Source organism: Panthera onca, chromosome B2 (genome assembly GCF_046562875.1).
Source record: "Panthera onca isolate mPanOnc1 chromosome B2, mPanOnc1 haplotype 2, whole genome shotgun sequence".
NCBI lineage: Eukaryota > Metazoa > Chordata > Mammalia > Carnivora > Felidae > Panthera > Panthera onca.
In genome coordinates this window covers 110613364-110638073 of record NC_138343.1, presented here as the reverse complement: position 1 = coordinate 110638073, position 24710 = coordinate 110613364, and the positions used below count along the sequence as shown (strand labels likewise).

The following is a 24710-nucleotide window of genomic DNA, read 5'->3' as shown; positions in this document are numbered from 1 at the left end:
ATGTCCTTGTTGAGAAACACTGCTTTTAATCCAAGCTCTAATTCTGATTGAAATATTTATTTTAATTAATCATAAAGAAAGTGTTTCATCACAATAATATAATATCTTTTGACAAATTATTATAAAACTGCTCTCTGTTTATCTTTCTTGAAAACTTAATCTACTTAGAATAATAACTTTAAAAAGGAGAGTGAGGTTAGCTTTCAAAATGCTTTCTAAATCTTTATGCCAAGTCTTTTAAATTGGATTTTATATAGTTGTTATTATATTGGTAATTTTTTATTTCTAAATCAGGCTCATTAATATCATCAATCTTCAAAATCGTACATAATTTGTTGGCTATAAAGCTGAGATAAAGAGAAAGCTTGGTCTTGAAATCTATTTAAGGTGTGTACTAATATAAATTTTTTCTGTTTAAGCAACTCACAAGGAAAAAATTGAGAAAAAAGAAAAACCAGAAACAAAGACAGTGGCAAAAGGTAACTTTTCCTTTTATAGTTTATATAATCATTCTTTTTACTTTAAAAGATTACACTTTGCGGGGTACCTGGGTGGCTCAGTCAGTAAAGAGTCCAACTCTTGGTTTTGGCTTAGGTCATGATCTCACAGTTCATGAGTTTAGGCCCCATGTCCAGCTCTGTACTGACAGCGCAGAGCCTGCTTGGGATTCTCTCTCTCTCTTTCCCTCTCTAACCACCCCTCTCCTGCTTGTGTTCTCTCTCTCTCAAAAAAGTAAATAAACTTTAAAAGATTATATTTTGGGTGTCAGGTAGCTGGCTGATTATATGCATTCAACATTTCCTGTACATAAAAATTAATTTGGCCTTACATTTAAATTGAATAATAAAGAATAATAAAAAAGAATAATAAAACTAAATACTTAAAATAATAGAGCATCTGGAAATGTTAGAAAATGATGAAGAGTATTCCCATATGTGGTAGGAAGAATTTGGAACCCCAAGAACTTTACCACTTGCGGTCATCCTCATGGATATGTTACATTACATGGCAAGAGACTTTTGGAAGTAGTTTTCTCTAAAATAGGGAGATTATCCTGGATTATCCAGGTAGGCTAAATGTAATCTCACAAATCTTTAAAGCATAGACATGTGACAGAAGAGAAAGAGTGATTTGAAGTGTGAGAAGGACTTGCCACCCATTGCTAGCTTGAAACTTGAGGGGAGCACGTGGACAGTGGGAGAAGAATTTTGCCAACATGTTGAATTCCAGTAAATAATGCAACCCTGCTGGCAATTTGATTTTAGCCTTGTGCACCCTAAGCAGAAAACCTACTTGAGCCACATTGTGCCAAGACTTTTGAACTTTGGAAATTGGGAGATATTAAATGGATATTATGTTAAGCAGCTAAGTTTGTGGTTATTTGTTACTATAGCAATGGGAAGCTGGCACAATATATTTGGCTTATAGCTTTTGACCAGTAGTACACTTTGGATTCATTTTAGAAATTTCAAATTCAGGATTTGTTTTTTTCAAGAATAAAGGTAATGCATATATCTTGATTGATATTTTAAGCCATCGAAGCCATCGAAGTATCTTAATAATATACTCCCCCCAAATCAATTAGAATATCAATGTAATGTTATGTATTTTGGAGGATTACATAAATATTAAATTATAAATATATTATGCTAAATTTATTTGCCAATTGTTTGATGTTAAACAAATATGGATTCTAAGTGATAGTTCAATCTTATCTCCTAAATTTAAATTCCTTTTTCTTGTTTTAAAATGCACGCATTTTGTGAACAATAATTTTTAGAAATCTCAATTCAGTATTTTCAAGGGACTAATCATTTAAATAAACATTGGAATCTACTTTCAAAATTCAAGGTGTTTATCTACACAATGCAAAATATTTAAATATTTGAGGCAGATATATTTTTTACTAAATATTTTTCATGAGATAACCAAATATCAGTGTATTAAAGATAGATGGATTATAAACCAAGACTTTGTTTCCTAGAAGGTAGCATGAATTTAGTCTCGGGATGAAATTTATAACTAAATATGTATTATTTTATTCTATTTGGTTCTCTTCTGTTTGACAGATTTGAATGAAAATAAATTCAAATGTATATGAAATCTTGAAGCTGGTAGGGATGTTAGATATCCTCTCACTTAATTACCTAACTTAACAGATGAAGAAACTGACCTCCAGGGAGGAAAAAACAATTTGGCCAATTCGCATAACTAGTATGTAATTGAACTAAGGCAAAATCCCAGGTGAACTGAGTGTAAATCTAGTATTCTTTCCAAAGTTAATAAAGGTCTTCAAGCATCAATTATTCCTTCAACAAATATCTATTTAATCCTGTACTAATTATTTATTGGTGTGAAAAAATTACCACAAATTTAGAAACTTAAGTCAACACACATTTATTATCTCAGCTTTTGTGTCTCAAAAATCTGGGCATGGCTTAGCTCAGCTCTCTGCTTCACAGTCTCTCACAAGACTGTAATTAATTTGTTAGACAAAGCTGCAGTCCCATCTGAAGGCTCAACTGGGGAAGGATAATTTTCAAATTCATTTACATGATTGTTGACAAGATTCAGCCCTTCATGGCCTGTTGAGTCAGGGCCCCAAATCTTTCTTTGTTGGCTGGAAACCATTCTCAATTCCTTTTCACACGAGTGCCACTAATATGACAGCTGGCTTTGTCAAATTTAGCTGGCTTTAGCAAATTTAGCAAATTTAGCTGGGGGCCATCCTGAGTCACCCTGGGCTGCCACATATCACAAATATTTTGCTTACATACTTATATTCTTATGGGGGAGATAGATGTAATCAACCTATATATGTATAAATTGTGGGTGTGCATACACACACACACATAAATATAATTTCCCTTTTTATTTTATGTATGTATTTATACATTATGTTAGGAATATAGTAAATACATAGGAAATGCTCTTTGTATAATTTGGGAGAAAACAGAGTAAGATTAAAAAGGCATACATTATAGCATGTGATAATTAAGTGAGAAACAAAGATAACCTATTCTATTTGAAAGGTATGACCAGAGTTAAAATAAAACTCTCCATCAGAAGACTTTGATTTCCAAAGGCACTGCCATGGAACATAGCATGTTTCTTGCTCTGTTTCAAGTCCAGCCTGTCAAAGAGCTGCAATTTGCTGAACCATGTCAGGACATCCTCTTGGGGAAAAATAGGCCTTTCCATCTACCCTGGTACATGTGTAGAACCTCATATCTATTGTGAAAAGTAGCCTATTCCTATAGTTCATTAAAAATAACAAAGACTGGGAAGAAGTAGAATAAAATGATGGCAAGAGAAGTGAGTGGGGTAAGCCAAGTTCAGGGCAGGCTGTCGCACTGGCCTATAAATAGCCATCTTTAGACATATGTGTATTTGGTGAAGTAGGGGAGGTTACTATTTTGATCACTCTCTGAAGACTTTCCATTGTTTTCACTGGTTTGTGTATATTTATGTCTCCCCTCATATGTCTTACAGTATGTTTTTTGTATCATCCTCATGGATTAATATGAATAACATTATGCAATTGATTATAGTGGGGAAATGGGTTAGGCATTTTGGTTCTACTACTTCTATTCTTGCCTCATTGGTTGCACCATGTTTGACAAATGGCTTCTTCATTCCTACATTTCTCATCTGTAAAGGGAGTATAATATAGTAATTCCTGTTATACATCAAAATCTAAGTTCTAGGAAAACTCCAAAGAGCTCTAGGAATGCAGGGTATGAGGATTTAATATTAGAAATGCCTATGTACTTATTTTGCAGTTTCCAAATTCTTTTGCTCATGTGTTTTACTTATCTCCACAGCTTCCTTAAAGGAAGAAATAGCTACAGTGTTATTTTTTTTTAAATGGGAGAAACTTGAGGAACAGAGAAGTTAAGCAGTTAGCAGTTCCTTAATGAATGAGAGTTGAAATTTTGTTATTTAACTCCAAAAATGAATAGTATGTCAATATGTTTACTGGATAATGTGGTTTTCCTACTTTGGCATAAGACATTTTGATTCGAGTACGGTCACTAATGGGTAATGCTAATTCCAAAATGAATCAAATATGCTAATGTCTTTCATTTGATTAGACCATTTAATTTTTTATTTGACAAAAATCATGAATTAAATTTCTTCCTACATAGAACTGGGTGATGTGAAGGGCTCCTGGGTGGCTCAGTCAGTTAAGTGTCTGACTCTTGATTTCGACTCAGGTCATAATTTCACGGTTTGTGATATTGAGCCCTGCTGTTGGGTTCTGTGCTGAGGGAGCTAAGCCTGCCTGGGATTCTCTCCCTCTCCATCTGCTCCTCCCCTGCTCTCTCCTCTCTCTCTCTCTCTCTCTCAAAATAAATAAATAAACATTAACAAAAAAAGACTGGGTGATTTGAATATACCATGACAATACTTTTTTGTTTTTCCATTCCTTAGTGAGCTCCTAAGTGCTCCTAAGAGCTCTTAAGTTCTTTTTGAGAAATAAAAAGCAAACAACAGGGTTTCATGGTATTTTCCCCATTATATTCTCATCATTTTTGAGTTTGTACCCATTTTAATGCCAGGCAAATTTACTTGTTTCCAATATGAAGATCACTGACAAATATCTAAAATAAGTAAGGATAATAACAAAATTTTATACTTAAAATCATTTGATGAAAATAAGTTTGTTTTAGAGGTGGTCATGACTTGAAGAAAATTATCTTTGCTCATTTATAAATTATAATGACATTAAAGGTAGATCTGAATTTCATATATTGCTAATTCCATAGTATGATGTTAAGATTAAATCAGGTGCTACCTACAAGTGGGTAGGTGTCATTTAACACAAGGAAAATAACAGTTTCACACACAAAAAGTATAAAGAAAAAAACCACTTGGCAAATTTTTCAAGTTTTGTCAAGTTCATTTTAAACACATATTTACATATACAATGTTTATCACTATATGTACACTTGATCTGAATATAGTAAAATGCGTACTGTTTTCTTGATCAAAATTACTAATTCAGTAAACGTTTGTGTTTTCTCTGAAAAAAGCACTGTGCTAGACATTACAATGCTACAAAAATGAATAATATAGTCCTTATCCTCAAGTTGCTCTGTCTGGTAGGGAAGAGAGATGTGTGAATAATCATTTGTAATACAAGGTATATAGTAGGGAAAAACAAGTGTGTTTTAGCAAAAGTTGAGGCAAGTCAAAACTCAGGAGAAGGAATGATTAATTCCAATGGCATTGCCCTTTGTTGCCTATGCATTGTGTGCAAAGGAATGTGTATATGTGGAAAACAAAGAAAACATAAAGAATGAAGCCTGGCAGCATTACTCATCTAGAAAATACAATGAGATATTCAAGAAAAAGAAAGTAGTCTAGTGGAGGAAGAAACTTTTGGAAGGGTGCTATGAGAGGAGAGATAGGACAGGGTCAGATCTTGTGGGATTTTCTTTTAAACATTTATTCATTTTTGAAAGACAGAGCATAAGCAGGAGTGGGGCAGAGAGAGAGGGAGACGTAGAATCCGAGGCAGGCTCCAAGGTCGGAGCTGTCAGCACAGAGCCCGATGCGGGGCTGGGAACCATGAACCGCAGGATCATGACCCAAGCCAAAACCAGATGCTTACTTGAATGAACCACCCAGATGCCCCCAGATCTAGCAGGGTTTTAAATGTTATACTAAGCTTTTTTTCCAGATAGGAATATTATCCTGTTAATCCTTGGAGCTCCAGCAGCTCACTCTGAGCCCACGCCATGGTAAGCTCTCTGGAAGGGTTCCTTAGGTGAGCAAAGGTAAATTGTATGAGCCTGTGGTGGTGTTGGCATCACAGGGGAACTTTCTCTGCAGCTAGAAACTAACAAATATTTGGTGTGAGGTTCTGGAATTATGCTGATTTATAGTATTTGCAGAGAGCTGATGGTTTCAGACACGGAAATCTATTAATCTGCTGTAGGAAAGAGCAGTAACCAGCAGAAGAGATTTAAAAATGGTTTAAAAGAAGTAGAAGAAAATCCTCAACTGAGTATAGTTACAGAAGCCACAAAGACATTGGAAATTTGTGGAGTAATAGGGTCATTTTTGTGTAAGAGTTTTATGACCAAGTAACTTTGGAAAACAATGCACATAATAATTCCCCTCTTTGAAGATTCTCAATATACTTTAGCTTTGAGAAATTTCGTAGTTAAAAAAAACTCTTTTGGGGCTCCTGGGTATCTCAGTTGGTTAAGCATCTGACTCTTGATTTCAGCTCAGGTCATGATCTCCTAATTCCTGGGCTCTGGACCCACGTTGGGCTATACACTGATATGAGGAGCCTGCTTAGGATTCTCTCTCTCCCTCTCTCTCTCTGCCCCTCCCCTGTGTGCTCTTTCTTTCTCAAAATAAATAAATAAAAACTTTAAAAAATGGTTTAGCTTAGTGTTTCCATATTTATTGGATCATAGGGATATCCCTGTACTTCTAACACAGTAGCATCATCTTCCTGCAAAGTTTGTGAGGAACAGTGCTTTGGGAAGTTTGGCCCGTTCAATTAAATGCAGTACCACAGATGATTTTGGTTTTGCAAGCATCAGGCATTATCATTTTCATTCTTCTTCTCATGGGACCTCACAATATTATCTTGCATTAGTCTCAAATTATTGCTTAGGGTACTAAAACCAGGAAGCTTGATTATAATATTTTCATCAAATTTTTCAACATGAGTGACAATAAAGTCTATCTATTACATTGACAAATGACACGAGAGAGTCCACATTGCAGTAGTCTTACTATGGGGTCCAGTGATTACGTGTGGCCCCTTGAATAAGTAATGTCCAATATGTAGCATCTTTATAAACAATTTCCCACTAGTGTGTGCTATATTATTGTTGTCTTTTATAAAGTAATTGAAAGATTCACAAACTGATCAGTTCATATTCCCAGTTCCTTCCCCCCAAATGCATAGAATATCAAATTAAGTATATGTGTGTATAGAATATATATGAATATATGTTATAATTCACATAATAGTTTCTAAGTTATAGCCCTTTCTGTTCACTAGGATATATTTAAGGGTTTTGAAAGTCATTAAAATTAGCATTTCTGATTTAAGATAAGCAGGAGCTAGTATCTCAATTTCTGCTCTTTTTCCATCTCTTTAAAGTCAAGTCATTATACACTGAATGCCCCTGAGTTATCCTTTAATGGATTTTATTGTTTCGTTTCTATTAGTCACTACCACTACAGCAATTTCACATTTGTACTCTTAATAGTTATTTTAAAAAAATATATTATGTTCAGTTTCTTGAATGGCTTTTTTAAAGTTTGTTTATTTATTTTGAGAGAGAGAGAGAGAGAAAGAGAGCATGCATGTGTGAGCACACAAGTGGGGGAGGGGCAAATAGCAAGAGAGAGAGAGAGAGAGAGAGAGAGAGAGAGAATCCAGACAAGCTCTACAATGTTGGTGCAGAGCCCAAGGTGGGGCTGGAACTCACAAACCATGAGATCATGACCTGAGCGGAAGTCAGAAGTTTGAGTCACCCAAGTGCCCTTCTTGAATGACTTCTAAGATATTTGAGTTATGGATTGGAGTGGCTGGGTGGCTCAGTTGGTTGAGCGTCCGACTTCAGCTCAAGTCATGATCTCACACTCCATAGAGTTCAAGCCCTGCGTTGGGCTCTGTGCTAACAGCTCAGAGCCTGGATCCTGCTTCAGATTCTGTGTTTCCCTCTCTCTCTACTCCTTCCCAACTTGTGTTCTCTCTCACGTGCTCTCAAAAACAGATAAACATTCATTAAAAAAATTTTTTAAACATATTTCAGTTGTGGAACAAAATGATTATATCCTTGTTATTATATATATGTATATATATGTATATATATATATAGTATATGTATGTATATGTATATATGTATATATACTATATATATACTATATATAGTATATATATGTATATATAGTATACTATAGTATAGTGTGTATATATATATATATATATGTATATATATATATATATATACACACTATATATACTATATACTTGGCTCTTTGGTATGGGCATTGCCTTTTGCTGAACATGCCTGTCTGCACAAATTCTGTGTATTTCAAATGCCTCTTTGTTGATATGCTAAGCTCATGGCTACCTAAAAGATAATGTTTTCATGTACAAATTAAGAATGTGCCCAACTTGCAAGTGAGCTACATTTCTTTTTTAAGTACTCTAACATGTCACTTCATAGACGATATAAAACTTAGATAGTAGTCACAAGTACATATGTGAGGAATGCTATTTTTTCTTTTTTTTAACGTTTTATTTTATTTTATCTTATTTATTTTTGAGAGAGCACAAGAAGGGAAGGGGCAAGGAAAGAGGGACAGAGGATCTGAAACGGACTTTTTGCTGACAACAGCCAGCCTGATGTGGGACTTGAACTCATGAACCTCAAGATCATGACCTGAGCCAAAGTCAGATGCTCAACCGACTGAGCAAACCAGGGACACTATTTTTCTATTGTTTTTCCTGTCTCTCTCTTTCTAAATTGTTCTTAACAATCAATAAAAGATGATTGGTAAACAAACAAAAATAATCCAATTTGTCTTTAACTTTGTACAGAAGAGAGGAAAACAAAGACCGAAGAGAAGATTAAAAAGGAAGTGAAAGGTGGGAAACAAGAGAAAGTGAAGCAAACAGCCGCAAAAGTCAAAGAAGTACAGAGACCATCACCTAAGCCCAAGGAGAAGGAGGGAAAAGAGAACGCAGCTGTGTCCAAGCATGAACAGAAAGGTAAACATTCAGAGGAGGTGGCCAAAGGTTCTAAGAGAATTTTGGGCAAGAAGCAGATACAATGAAATTAAAAACTCAAAAAGACTAAGATCAGACTTCAAATAGGAGTAAAAAGATGTCTATCAGTTAATATTACCTGAAAGGCGACGCAATAATTGGGAATTAAAACGTATTTATAGGAAGACTAAAATATGTTCCATATCTAAAGATGCAATGTGAGGTATTTGTAAAGGAGGATTTGAGTTAGTATCTCAAGTTATTCAAAGCGTGAGGAAATTTTTTAAATTCTTGAGACACGAGGTTTCTATTAAGAGGTGGAAAAACAATTTTGTGTGTCCTACTCTTTGGAGACAGCAGTCCAAGAAAAATGACAATTTTACAGGAGTTTTTTTAACAATATATGTCAGATCTTGGAGAATAAGTATAAAATCTCTCCATACATTCCTGTTGCCTCTGCAAGAGCATATAATTTGGAATATACATTGAATTATTAAATTCAGTTAATTTAATAGGCAGAAAGTTATGGGAAAGAGAACTCTCAAGCTTCTTTGCCAGCTTCCACTGACTAAATTTAGGACTGTAGAAATCTCTGTATCTGACACTGTGCTGCTCTTCATAAGAGTGATGTCAAACTTACAGCCCTACTTCACGGAAATAGAGCATTTAAATGGAGATGGAATATAAGCCTGAAATTTTTTGTGGACACATGCTATGAAAATAAAAGGGTGGAGTTTTAAGAGGGCAGCTGAGGGCTCGTCCCTCATCTCTGCCCTTTGTTGAATCTCTTCTACCCGAGTCCATTCCTGGCGCTATGCTGCTATAGAGTCCTAAGACTGCCCATACAGAATGTGGGATTACTCAGTTGGGACTATTCCTATAAATGTTTTTTAGGGGTGTTGCAAAATAATACTTTCCTTTACCCTGGTAGTTTTGAATGATTGTATTTGAGTACTAAAATTAAGGAATGTTTTCTATGAGATTTTCATTTAAAAATTTGAAAACTTTATTACTGAGTAAGCTAGTTGGACACTGAAACTGAAAAATTTTCACCATTATAAAACATAAGATGAAATTTGCAATCCACACTTTTCTTTTTGATTCCACATATAAGTGAGATCATGTGGTATTTGTCTTTGTAATCTGCCCTTGAATTTTGTCTTTGAATCCCTTTTTTCCTTGAATTCACAATATAAATTTATCTGGCAAAAGATACATGTTTTTTGAAAATATATTTTAAAAAAGAAAGAATAAAAAACCTCTGTCTCTTTGTTTTTGTGTGTGTGATCTGCAAATTTTGAAATAAATGAAAATTACCTAAATTTAAAATTTTTGTAGATCACTAACAAAAAGAGTGGGATTAAAACTTTGGATCCCTAAGATCTTTCTTCAATTTAAAAAAATGATTATATTGTCTTGAAAAAATTTTAAAAAATTGGTTATTACCTCTCTTAAAACTTTATATTTTTTCTGAAATCTTTGGGGCAGAAAAAAATTATAGTAAGTAACGATAAAATATTTTGAATGCAACATTTTGCTGTGATAGAAAATAAGAAAATTAATCTTCTGACTCACTGATCTATTTTAAAGTGATCATCAAGGTCCTAAAATACTTTACATTTTAGATTGCCCCTTAAAAATGAAAATAATCACATGAAATCAGCTGAAACATACCAAGTATATTTTTATTTTTGTCCATAAACACAGTATGTAAAAATTCATGCCAGTTATATATAGGAGTATTAAAATATTTACCTAGCAACTTGGAACATGAATAAACTTTTTGATGTCCATTTTTAGTATCCTTGGTTTTTCTTGGGGGGGTGGCATATTTTATTGACGCTCTAGACACATCACTAGGCATTTTAAAATAAGGTTTATTTCCAGGTCACATATATTGTATTTTATTCTTATCAGTAATCAGAATTACTAAAGATAACATTCTAATACCATTTTCATTTTCAATCTACTGTTTTTATTTCCACGTAAAGAGCTATTTATCTATTAAAAGGACATTCGAATATCACTTAGAGTCAGAAACAAAAGCACAAATGTGATTTTATCAGCTAAGTAAATGCATTTGCTAAAGTAAGACTCCCCATTAAGACAGCTAGCATCAATTAAATAATTGTATCATTAAGTAAATAATCAAAACTATACTTCTGATAGCTGGCCAGACACATAAATACATTATTTGTTTTAATTAAGCAAAGATTTAAGAACATTTATTCATAAAAAACTTATCACATTATGGTTTCAACTGAACACGATACACAAAGATGCAGTGTTTTTTAAATAATCTATTTGTGAGGTGGCTTTCATTTTGAGACTCTTGTCAAAGAGTGGGGATCCCTTCTGTGGGGAAGGGATTATTTATTTGCTTAGTGTACGTTAGTCTTAATGAATTTGAGTTCTTTTCAAATAGATTTCTAAATAGTTTGTTGTTTTTTTGTTTTTTTTTTTGTTTTGTTTTGTTTTGTTTTTGTAAATCAAAGGCCTACAAGTCTTTCACTGGAAACAGATTTTTACATGGAGCAGACACATTTATTGGCAGTTTTTAAATTATATAGTAAACATGCAAATACATTCACATGAAGTTACTTTTAGTTTTATATATTTCCACTTAAAGCACTGGGAATAAGATGCATAGGTATGTACCAGCCTACCATACACTTCTACACACCCTTATGTACCACATAATCTAGTTTCTATGGACCAATCTTAATCTGTTTAAAAAGGGTAAGAAGGGCTGGCATGATCAGTCTTTGCTTTTCTGTCTGTGGCGGAAGTGTGGAGAGGGAAAAAAAAATCAAACTACCTGACTGCTATTCTCATTCTTCCTTTTCATTCTCCTTTTCATCCTTCTCCTTCATTTTCTTCTTTTTAACAACTATCTACATATTTGTGGTAGCCAGAGAGAGTATAGCTAATGGGAATCAACCATAGAGTACCAGACCACACATGCCCCATGCTCATAAGAGATTTTTTAAAATTTCCTTTCTGTTGACATTCTGCACCCAGAATGCATTTTCTCTCTGCTGCCACTCCACAGGCAACATGACAAGGTAGCAGCTGAATAACATCCATCACTGCTCCTTGAGGGGAGAAATGGCCAGCATGTGTGATTCTTAGAAGGTGTTCATCTGGGAGAAAAAAATATTAAGAAATGGTCACCACATATGAAATTCCATGAATTATTATCACAAAACTGTGAAAGTTATAATAATAGAACTGTTCATATTTTCTTTAGGAAAATTTTCCTAGTCTAATATTTCAGTTGCATTTAAGGAAGCACTTCTATAAAATGAAGCTTCCATATTAGGAAGGCTTAGTTTTGCTTTATCCTTAGACAGGTGAAACAGACACCCTGGAGACTGCCCAACATATACGTGCCTAGAATTCTGGCACATTGTTAAGGTCAACACTCAGGACAGACAGAAATGGGCATCCTAATTTAAAATATTTGAAAATTCTTGATTTAAAATATTGTAAAAATACCCTCTCATCTTCCTACTTGTGCCATTAGACTCCAACATCACAACATCACTCAAGTTAAATAGAAACCTGTTAAGTATTATAGCTCAAACAATTTTCTAGATTAAAAAAATAGACATGTTTTGAATTAGTAAAGGATTTTCTTTCTTAAATTGGAAACACATAGGATGATTGGTGCATTAATTAAATGAAAGACTCTTAGAGCCAGAAAATACTGGTATAATACATGTAAGCATTTTACTTTGGTAATAATTTAACATATAGGTTAAATAGTTTCATGTCACTGTCAGCATTCAGTTAAAACAAAAAACAAACTCTGAAGCATGAAGATTTTAGTTAATTCAATATACTATTTCACATGTTATGTGTGTAAATATGCCATCACCACTTGCGGCAGAGAGCATTATTTCATTTTGGGGGATTGTCCAAGCCCTTCAAATTTTAAGTAGTCCCTGAATTCTAAACTTTTCACATGAATATACTCTCTGTTTCTGTTGCTGAAGACTATAGTGCCAGTAGGATTCAATGTAAATGAAAAATAAAAAATGGGGAGATTTTATATCAATGATTCTGGAAAATGATCTAATTAAATCTTCTGAGGAGTTTGTTAAAAATGCATATTCTAGGGTTTAGACCCATGGAATTATAACACATTCCCCATATTTTTGATCTTTAAATTTCCCTTTGAGAACAACTTCTGATTATAGGAAGGAGAAATCTAAAAAGAATATAGTCACTTAAGGTACTGAAACAAAAGAGAAAGCTTGAAAATTTCAGGAAGTCCACCCTTCCCCACCTCAAATTTGCCATTTAAGGGAAGTGTTTTTTTTTTTCGTTTTGCTATATCTGAGAGCCCAATTGCCCATTCTAGAATTTGCTCAGGAAAATAGTTATGTCCAGAAAAGAGAAAATACTTTCTACATTAATCTTAATTCTCTCCTGTACCATAGGATTCCCATGTCCTGTTATTAATATATACAGGAACAAACAGATTCCTGGACTTGACCTGGGAACTAGCCTCCTTCCAACATCTACCTTACCTATGGGAAATGTGCTGTAATTCAAGAGTCAACATACAGGCAAATTTTTGAAACTTTATGAGTTTTGGCTTACTCATATTTAGGTACTAATGAAAAGGATTATATTTTACATTTACTGCAATAACCACATTTCTTTTTTCAAAGACCCGTCAGAGTTTCATAATAAAATGGATTAGTCTAAAAATACTGTTAATACTTTTAAAGGAATAAGGTTTACAAAAATCATTATATGCGTATTTATTATAAAGTAACAAGTTTTATTATTTCACATGTTTAATGTACATAATTTCAAGGACTTAAGGGTGTGTCATGTTGTGTAAATTGAATAAATTCTCTTGGTCCTGAAGCTGCCTTTGGATTTGTTAGATCAATAAAATGCCTGTTTAGAAACATTAAAATGTAAATCAATCATCTTGAACAAGGTTAATTTCATAATATGTAGTTTTAAAGAAGATATGGTAAAACTTCTGGAATAATTCACCAACTAAAATTTGGGTTGGAATGACCTCAGCAGAATCTAAAGTTATGTGGGAATTTAAAGTTCATTGTAATGTCTTTAATTTAGAGGGAACAGAAAAAAAAAATTCCTGAAATCATTTTTGATTGTTTGCCCCAAATGCTCAAATTCTCTGTTTTTGTTTTGTTTTTGTTTTTAGACCATAGACCATAGACTAGTCAGGATCATAAGATATCTTCAGTGAAGATTACTGATTAATTAGCTTAACAATGGTATCATTTAATGCTGAAAGTCTGTTCTTCTGCATGTACTCTTATAATTAGGAGTATTTCCATGCAGAACCTCTAATACAATGCAAAGGAGTTAGTCTTCCTGCTTGCCTTTTCTGGAAAACATTCTACAGCTCCATTTAGACAATTAGCAGAAGGGCTGAGAATGAATAATTGGTAAAATGTTCCAAGTTGGAAATAATTTCCTCTTGTAAAACTTCTGTTTCATTAATGGAAGTATATACATGAACAATGAGAAAAATTGCTTTAATATGATTTTTGTAATGAATTTGATGAAAAATGTTTTGACTTAAAAAAGACAACTATATGATATTACCCTGAACTATTCTGTTTCAATTTTTTAAAGCTATTTTTTTTGTATGGAATAAATGGACCTTATATTTATTATGTCTTTTTTCCCTGTGTGTTCATATGAGTGCAAATTAGTCCTTCACAGAAGACATTGTAGTAACTAAAATAGAATTGTGCTATTTTGTTTGTTTTGTTAAACCATTTCTTCCTAGAAAGAAGAAAGGTGTTGATGACATTCTTCCGTTGTTCTTTTTCTTTCTACTCTGTCAGATCAGTATGCATTCTGTCGATATATGATTGACATGTTTGTCCGTGGGGATTTAAAACCAGGTATTCCAAACAATTTTTGCACTTGTCTGTTTTAATAGTCTTTGTTTCTAAGATTGCTGGCTTTTTTATGCACTAAACTGAATTTCCATTTTAAAAAATTGCATAATGCATGTGTAGTTCTAGAATAAAACCAATGAAAAGCAGAAGTAATAACTGGCATTAGGGCCTTTAATTTTACTTTCTATTACTGCATGGCCTATTGTAAATGAAGTCAGTTAGAAGCTAAAAAAATTCTAATATCTTTATATACAAAAAAGTGCTAATATCTTTAATAATATCTTGGAGTGAAGAGGTGAAACATTTTATTTCTGGTAAACTTAGAAGACTTATGACGATAAAAGTATCCTTTTTTTAATATTGAAAAAAATTTATATTAAATCTGTCACAATTCAGATATTTAATTTACTTCAACATTTTGTATTTTCTCACATATGGAAGGGTTAGCTACTCTGGAGAACTACTATTGATGGAGCTAGTCAACCTTAGAGCTAATAGTCAACACAATTGGAAGTCTTTTTATTGAAAGGAGTTTATCTATTATCTCTCCTATCTTTAATTGTTGCCCAGAGTGTAACAAGGGATTCTTTACTAATATCTTAATTAAGAATGAATAACTTGTTTGCTCGTACTAGGCCTTTTGCAGATTTAAAGACTGATAGTACTATGTTATGTTTGGGGAAACAATTCTAAGAAGATGGTATTGTCAAGGATAGAACTAATTTACAATAGAACAATTGAAGCTAATTGTTTAAAGCAAACTATATTTTGGTTCTAAGCTATTTTATATGGAAATCTCTCTAAAATGTATAATTACATTCATATGTATATCGGCAAATGGGCATATCATATTTAAAACAAATATATAATACATCTAGGTCCTAGAAAATTAGAAGATCATGAGAACTTTGAGTTTCAGGAAAATTTAGTTAATTCTAATAACTTATGCAAGCTAATTTCCTCCCTTCTTTTCTTCATTTTCTTAATCTTCTTTCTCTTTTTTGTTTACTTCCTTACTGAGTTAGAAACTGAAATAAGGGGGAAAACACTGAAAAATATGGTGATTCACTTGGATGATGACTCACTTTGTAAAAATGATTAATGCTAACATATGTATATAGCGTCATAGTAACCTTAGAAAGAAACATCAGGAAAGTGGTTTAGTATAGTAAAAAAAGAGGGCTTAGGACATAAATACAGATGTGATTCTTGACCCCATCCTTTTCTAGCCTTGGACCTTGAGAAAATCATTAAACTCCACTTGATCTTCAGTGTCTTTACATTTAAAATTGGGGTCACAGTCAGCAATAGCACTACTAGAAATTTATCCAAAGGATACAGGAGAGCTGATTCTTGGGGCACATGTACCCAATGTTTATAGCAGTGCTTTCAAAAACAGCCAAATTATGGAAAAACCTAAATGTTCATCAACTGATGAATGGATAAAGAAGATGTGGTTTATATATGCAATGGAATACTACTTGGCAATGAGAAAGAAGGAAATCCTGCCATTTGCAGCAACATGGATGGAACTGGAGAGTATTATGCTAAGTGCAATAAGTCAGTCAGAGAAAGACAGATATCATATGTTTTCACTCATATGTGGAACTTGAGAAACTTAACAGAAGACAATGGATGAAGGGAAGGGGAAAAATAGTTACAAACAGAGAGGGAGGGAGGCAAACCATAAGAGACTCTGAAATACAAAGAACAAACTGAGGGTTGATGGGGGGATGTGGAGAGGGGAGAGTGGGTGATGGGCATTGAGGAGGGCATTTGTTGGGATGAGCACTGGGTGTTATATGTAGGTGAATCACTGGAATCTACCCGCAAAACCAAGAGCACATGAATACACTATATGTTAGCCACCTTGACGATAAATTATATTTTAAAAAATAATATATAAAAATAAAAGTCAAAATAAAATAAAATAAAATAAAAATAAAATAAAATTGGGGTCACAGTAAAAACCTTGCAAAATTAGAGGCACCTGGGTGGCTCAGTTGGTTAAGCATCGGACTTTGGTTCAGGTCATGATCTCATGGTTTGTGAGTTCAAGCCCCACATTGGGCTCTGTGCTGACAGCTCAGGACCTGGAACCTGTTTCCAGTTTTGTGTCTCCCCCTCTCTCTGCTCCTCCCCTGCTCACAGTCTGTCTGTCTCTCTCTCTCAAAAATAAATAAACATTAAAAACATTTTTAAAAGTCTTGCAAATTTGCTGACAAAGCATCTAAGGAGAGGCACAAAATACTATTATAACTTTATTTCTTAAATCATTCAATTTAGCACAGCCTGTCTGAAAGAAACTTAATATTGACAATGCTCAGTCTATACACACCATTAAGTCCATTTTAGGTAAGAGATTTGTTGCCCATTTTATTTATCTGTGGTGGTTTAAGAGAGTTACATTCTATGCATATTTTGGTTTGTAAAGATCAACTGTTTACTTATATGCAACATGAATCAATATTGTTAATGAGCATGTGTTTTTAAATTTTATTATTTGAGGAAAATAATGTGTTCTTTGTGTCACCCAAGTTATTGATAGAACTAATTGATCATAAAATACAATTACTAAGAAAATCACAGGACAGAGAGAACTGTCCTGTCAATGTCCTGTCACTGTCAAAGTCAATGAGGGATGCTAAGCGTTTAACAGTCACAAAGCTAATCAGATCTTTTCCAAAATTTAACAGCAAATCAAGATCAGAAGGAACAGTGAAACCATGTCTACATAAGTTGAGAATTCCTCTATTAACCATACAGGGGGAGGTCTTTTAAAGTCATATGTGAACATTTTCTAAATAGCCATGAGTTCAGATCTGTAGCACTATCTAGTATCCTAACCCATGAAAATAATTCCCAAGTGCTATACAATTAGATTTTTATTAAAGCTTATGTATTTATTTTGAGAAAGAGGGGGGGGGGGTGTTGCAGAAAGAAGGAGAGAGAATCCCCAGCAGGCCCCATGATGTCAGTGCAGAGCCCCATGCAGGGATCAAACTCACAAACTGTGATATCATGACCTGAGCAGATATCAAGAGTCAGACATTCAACAGACTGAGCCTGATGCCCAGATTAGATTTCTTAATATCACTTATTACCTTTCTAACTGCTTTCCTAGTTTATTTCATCTACCTACATTCATGATTTTGAAGATTTATTTCTATAATGTATAAGAAATTAAAGAATATGTAGATGAGTATTTCTGGAGAATTAGTGTTTTTCAGCATTTCAAGGGGTGAAACAGAAGAATCTGGAGAAGGGAAACCTGTATGGTATGGCTATTGTTTCATGTAACAAGTCATGTAAAAGTTCGTAAGTGTACAGAAGGAAAATTTCTGATATTTCCTTTGTTGGTGAGACAATACATATGATGGAGTTAGAAAGCACTAAATATGGTGTGTGTTTTGAAAAATGAGGAATGAGAAATAAGATTTAATCTGGGCATATTAATTTAGAGAAAAGGCAAGTGATAAGACTTTGACTCTGACTGACAATTAGAGAATAAAACAATTCCTGCCAAGCTTATTGCTCTGCATGTATCCAGTATTTATAAAACATTTGTGCTTCCATCTGTTTCTGTTTGGGATTAGTAGAACACCTGTTATTGTTTAGCTAGAGTTCATTATTAATTATTGGTAATGAGTTTTTTTAAACATAATTTGATTTTTTCCTTTTGGGATAAAATATTTCCCTTGTGCAATGTTGCCACACCCTCAAAAGTAGCCCAAATCACAGTTGAGATTTGAAAAAACCTCATTAATGAAATGTACTGACACAATGACATATGTCCCAAGTTTTTCTTTTCTATCCCATTAAATAAAATACTTCTGACAAAGATACCATTAGCATTTTTTTTAGCTAAGATATACCTGAAAAAGAACTGAATTGCTCTTTCTGAATCTCTGTAGTGAATATACACTATCTTATGGTCAGTAAAAATCCTTACCTCAATTATAGGGACTATCTTAAGAAGCCAGCATAAACTATAACCGCATATACAACAGTCATTTGTTGTATATAACAATTAAAATTCTCGGGTACTGACTCACTCTATCTTCAATTGAAAATTAAGAAATTCTATTTAAACCTAGAAAATGAGTATATGCTACTAAGGTTGGTCCTGTGGGCAATCGGAGTAGACGTATATGTATAATGCATAATTTTAGGGATATTATGGATACCAAAGTGCCCCCTTCTCTAGAAATATTTTTTTTCTGCTGCTCTTAAATGATCTAACAACCCTGACATTAGATCTCTTGATTGTGTACTTGGTCAGTTCATAGAACATGTTTTGGGTAATCCCTAAACTGTCTTAAGGAAGAGAGGTGAGAAAAGGAAAGGGAGAGGAAGGGAGGGAGGGAAATGGATCCTGTTCTAAGGAGGCTGTCTTGAAGCTGATGATTCACACTTTTTAGGGTTAAAATAGTCTAGCTGTCATTTTCTTTTAAGACAACTATGAAAACTGGTCAAGGCAGACATTAATAGCTACATTGAGATTCACCTTATGGTGGTGGTGGTGGTGGTGGTGGTGTGTGTGTGTGTGTGTGAGTTTTGGTTTTGCTTTTAGAAATTGATAGTAGTGATGATCAAGATAAATGACTTTAGTTTTGCTTATCTTTATCATCCTTCCAGTAATTCCAATCTCCTTTTCAATACTTTGCTGCTAAGCACATTTTTCTTAAGTGATAGCCATACTGATAATTTCATTCATTTAGGTAGACTCTAAAAGAACCATTATGGGGCACCTGGTGACTTAGTTGGTTAAGTTCCTGACTTTTGATTTCAGCTCAGGTCATGACCTCATGGTTTGTGAGTTTAAGACCCCCATCAGACTCTGTGCTGAAAACCCAGAGCCCTGTTTAGGATTCTCTCTCTCTGCCCCTCCCACTGCCTATGTGAGCACATACACATGTGTGCTCTCTCAAAAATAAATAAACTAAAAACAAAAATTGTGAGCAAATAAAATTGAAAAAAATAAATAAAAAATAAAATAACCATCATGATCTTACTACGCATTTTCACATTTCCTCTTCATCAACTTCCATCTGGACCAAATAGATTGCATGTACTCCTGGGTGAAGTCAACTGAGTTAAGCAAGAGACAAATTTCAATAAGGAAAAAAAATCACATGGCTTACAGACCTCTTTATATTTATTGTAGATAAGGAAATCAATTTAAATGTCCAGTACAAGAACTAGGCCTTGTATGCTTTTGCTTCATCATTTTAACACTTTTTTTCCAGCTTTTCATCTCTGTATGAAAAAAATCATAATCAAAAAGCCATTATGATTAAAGTTCAATACAAGTTAATGTTTATCCCTTAGAAGTTATCCCACCATTAAAATCCAACTACTACCTGACTTACTTGAACCAAGAATTTATGTTAAGGTAATTTATTCCCCTTTCTGTGTCATTTACTCTCTTAAAATTGAAGGTAGTCACCTATCAAAATCTTCTCTGAGTATAATAAGGTATTCTTTGGCAGTCTGTATTCCAATTCTATAGGTTTTTAGGTCCACAGCTAGAAATAGAGCCTCAAGGAATGAGAGTACTCTCATTTTATTAAGATCCTTTTCTTGAACTTCAGTTGTGCCTAACTGCATTTTTGGTTTGATCCTGCTGAGAAGAAGTCAAATGTAATTGCATTATAGTCACTGTTATTTAATGGTTTAATCTAATGTATTTCAGAGCTCAATTGGCTATAATGTAGAAGACTAGGTAAGATTCAGCTTTACTTTACTTTCCTCCAAAAAATACTGCTCCATGAAAACATACTCACTTTAATTCCAAACATCTCATTATTTTCACAAAATAAAAGTTCTGGGAATTTTGATGTTAACGCAATAAACATCTGTTGAATCCCCTCTGCAAGCTGCTGGTCCAGAAAAGAGATAAGACATGGCATATATAACTTTATAACTAAGGATAAATTGATAAGTATGCAATAGAGGTTTAGAAAATGTAAATGCTAATCTCAGTATACTAGGAACAATAGTTATCTTTACTTACCATTTGGACCTCTTTGTGTTTTTTAATATTTTAAATCATTTAAAAAATGGTTTACAGAAGTAAGAGTAAAGGGGTGAAAATTGTGATAAGAACTTAAACATAGCAAAACCAAAAGTTTATTTCATCAATTTTCTGATTTTGAAGATGTATATACTCCAGATTGGAAACATCTTCAGAAAGGAACTAACTGCCCATCGATATCATGAATAAACCTGCAATATATACATCTAATTGATACTAATTCTAGATTTCAAACACATCTTTAATAGGTTCTAGCATAGTATCACTTCTGGTTCATTTAGAATTTGCGTTATCAAAATGCAACAGTCAACTTTTTCAAATCTTTGAGGCACGTAATTTCGTTAAAAAACAATGTCATCTCCATTCCATAACTACAAGACATTTTTATTTTTAGATTCTTAAACATTATTTAGAATGATGAATCCAATGAGTTTTTTTTTTATTTATACATAATTGATTTCATTCTGATACTGGCCTTAACCTTTCTTTAACATTTGTGTACTTAAAAACTATAAATTTTGGCACACAGACTTTATAAAAAATGAAAAAGTATTATAATATACCCTTAAAACAAAATGAGATAGGTTCTTGCCACAAAATATTGCATGGTGAAGTCCTTCTGGTTGAAGGACTAACTGCATGAGAATATCCTATTTCATTTTTGTCCTTGGAAATGAATTGTTCCCTCATGGATTCTTGAGTTTGAGAAAATTCATTGTCATCTGAAAATCCATGGTCTGAGATTTCATTTGAACAATTAATTTCAATTTCACCCTAATCATTTAAGTTTAGCATAATTAGCTCTCTTTTTTACATTTGTCTTCTGATTCATCTAATAACCTAAACATCTTCCTTTGTCCATTTTCTTCTTTTTGCAGTTATGGACGAAACATAGAACTTCTAAATTCTAAACTGTGCTCAATGAAACTAGAAGTAGATCATAAGAATGTTTCCAGACTTCTTTTATGCGTTCTTGAATGACGATGCAACATTTTAGTCAAAAAATAAGAAAACTGAATGATGATGAGAATGGAGGTTTATTTTGCAATTGCATCATCCTTCCAGGCAACTCCATCATTATTCTATTTTCTTATCATTTTACTCATTTTTAGCATTGTTGGGAATAATTGATGAGTCATAATGAAGTAATTCCTGAATTCATGAAATAGAAATGTTCAAGAGAGAGGAAAAATAAGATCATAGAGATTCCATCACGTATCCTGGATTTTTTTAAATTGCCCAACGGTGCCATGTAGCAAATTACAAGTTATAATGAGTTTTATTCTGTTTAGAAAATAAGTATTTTTTTTCCTTTGTTCCTTGGACAACCTGTAAGGAAAAGTAAGGCAAGATAAATCAGTCTCTACAAGTAGTTACAATTGCTCAAAACAAAACAAAGCAAAACAAAACAAAATAAAGTCTCAAAAACTCAGATTGACTTCCATAGACTCTGCTAGCACACTGAGAATCAATGGACAGAACATAAATTGAAGGTCACACAAGCCAGGATTTAAATACTTTGCTTAATAACTTTTTCTGAGTCTCAGTTTTTAAATCAAATATATTTCTTAAGGTTGTTAGATGGTGAAATAAGATAGTGTATGCACATATCCTCTCCCCACACTTTTTCACTTTCTCTTTTACCATGTAAATTTACTGCAAAAATGATAATGCTTCTAGTGTGAAGATCAGAGAAGATCTTATGGAAGAAGTAAAAGTTGAAAGGGGTCTTGAGACATTGGTGGACTGTGTCTATATAAGTTTAAGGATAAAGACATAAGACTGAATAGCTAACATTTAAGTCACATAGTCACACTAATTTGAAATGTTCTTTTATAACTACCTGCTGTTGAGTATTCTCTGCTAGATTCTTAAAATAATCTTATTTAATCCATATAAAACCTTGGGAGGAATGTATTATCATCCTTGTTTTATAGAACAGAGAATGGAGGTAGAGAATTTAAATGTTTTGTCTGGGTCAAACACAGTGCAGACAGGGGATTCAAACACAAGCCTGACTAATTCTAAAGCCCAAAGCTCCCTGCTTGTTTAGGATAGGTGGGGAAATGCAAGTGGTTCACAGTGGTTGACATTCAGGAAGCCTAGAAAGAAAAACAAAATTGGAAACATTTGTGTAAGAAGGTTTTGAGGGGATGGCCTTCTTGCACAGTTAGGATATGTCCAAGGAGGTTCACAGAGGTAGAACCATGGGTTTTATCATCACAAATACCAAAAGAGAGGAAAATAAAAGATTATTCAGAGGTTGTTGGCTTGAAAAAACAATAATAATAGTGCTCTAAATAGGGAGTAAAGGAAAAGACTGGTCAAAACTCATGAGAGTGAGAAGAGCTAGTGATGTAGGAGATTTCAAATCCATTACCTATTCTTAAGGCCGCAGATGATGGTGTTCAGTTACAAAAGGGGAATATATGAAGATTCCAATCGAAACATCATTTAAGCACCTGCTAAATACCAAGGTTCATACCAACTATTTTCACACACTTTACTCATTTAATTTTCACAGCAAACTCTGAAGTAAATGTAAGCAGTTAGATAATCAAGTGTGGAGTTTTGGTGAGAGGTCAATGGTGGAAATGAGGTTACCAAGAGAGTGAGTGAAATAAGTGATCATACAAATATTGAATACATGAATACTGCATGCACTGTAGTCTCAGAATGAACACGGTAGGGGATATAAGAATACTAAAAGATGATCCCTAACTTTAACAAGTAGAATTATTTGAAACAGAAAATGGTAAAAGGTTAAAATTGGGAGTGAGATTGCATAATACTGACACCACATGTTACATGTTTCAGAGAGACATCTGTGATTCTTGATGTCAGGGAAGACAAAAGACACCTAGAATTTGAAAGATGGGCAGTATTTGACTAAGTGCTAAGGAATACACAGGCCTTGGCTCGTGTATGAATGAAAGAGAAAATGAACATGGACATGACATGGCAGAGCATGTGAAATTGATGTGTTTGTATGACAATGAGGATATTGGACTGACAAAAAGATAAATTAAGATTAGAAAACATCGGGAAATAAGGAGTGATAAGTTTGTGGTGACATTATACTCGGTCAATCAGCAAAGCTGTATGTAACTTGGCATGGAAGAGAGTCTGAAAATTTGAAGTACAACAATGACATGAAATCAGCATTACAGAGAGTGTGATCAAGCAGCATCTGCTAAAGGGATTAGCAATAGGGTAAAGTTTATGAAATATTGCTAGCACTGATGAATCTAAAACATGGTTTTGAAGGAAGAAAGGACAAATTTACTAAGTCATCGTTCATATAGGTGGTGATGGGAACTGTGTACAAGTGACTTAAGAAATTAATGTTGTAACTCAAAATGTTATAAACTATTTCGACGATTTAAGTTCACACATGAGGTGGAAACTTAAATGAGGTTTAGATGTAAATGAGAAGAGTGAGTATATGTGATTATTTACTAAAAACATAGTGCAGTGAGAAAAGTGCTAGAACTGACATGTTCATAACCTAAAATGGAGTAATAATTTGCTTTCCTTCTTTGGCTGCTTTCTGTTGTTTTCCATGGTTTTATTTGGATTCTTTGGAGGTAGCCACCAATGCATGGACATTTCAGGCAGAGAAAGCAGGTGGGTAGGCAAGTAGACTCTAGCGCCGGACTGCATGGCTTTAATTCTAGGCCCTGCCACATGCTTGAAATATGACTTAGTCACATTAATCAATCTCTTTAGGCCTTCATTTCCTCCTCTGTCAAATGAGGCTGATAAGACTGTCACAGAATACATTAGCAGATGGTCAAAGCACACTTAAGGGTCCATGGCTCTCTGAGTGTCAGCGTTTCTTTAGTAACTGGGCACATATCTATGAGTTGTTACAAGCAGAACCACATCAACAAATACACAACACCAGTTTTATCCATCGTAGCCATCTGATGTCTTCTAGCCTTGGATCTACTACCTATGTAATGTGGCCAATAATACATAATTGACAGTATTATATTGGGGATTGTAGGAAAAATCTTACATT

The 24710-nt window shown here is 33.7% G+C and overlaps 1 protein-coding gene and 1 long non-coding RNA gene across 5 annotated transcripts in view; one reads left to right on the top strand and one right to left on the bottom strand.

Annotated features, from left to right (window-relative positions):
• The window catches only part of TRDN (triadin), a 388244-nt gene that overhangs the window by 108299 nt on the left and 255235 nt on the right, over window positions 1-24710 (top strand). The window contains exons 7-9 of one of the 2 annotated variants that reach the window (XM_060616557.3): window positions 420-479; window positions 8582-8752; window positions 14593-14652. In XM_060616557.3, the coding sequence (XP_060472540.3) occupies window positions 420-479; window positions 8582-8752; window positions 14593-14652 (291 nt within the window). The remainder of the gene's footprint in view (window positions 1-419; window positions 480-8581; window positions 8753-14592; window positions 14653-24710) is intronic. The other variant, XM_060616555.3, reaches the window with a different exon arrangement.
• LOC132667598 (uncharacterized) overlaps window positions 10267-24710 on the bottom strand; it is a 48578-nt gene continuing 34134 nt past the window's right edge. For all 3 annotated transcript variants that reach the window (XR_009605254.3, XR_009605252.3, XR_009605253.3), the window contains 2 exons: window positions 19798-22015; window positions 10267-11892 (listed from right to left, as the gene is read on the bottom strand). This is a non-coding gene — a long non-coding RNA (uncharacterized LOC132667598). The remainder of the gene's footprint in view (window positions 11893-19797; window positions 22016-24710) is intronic.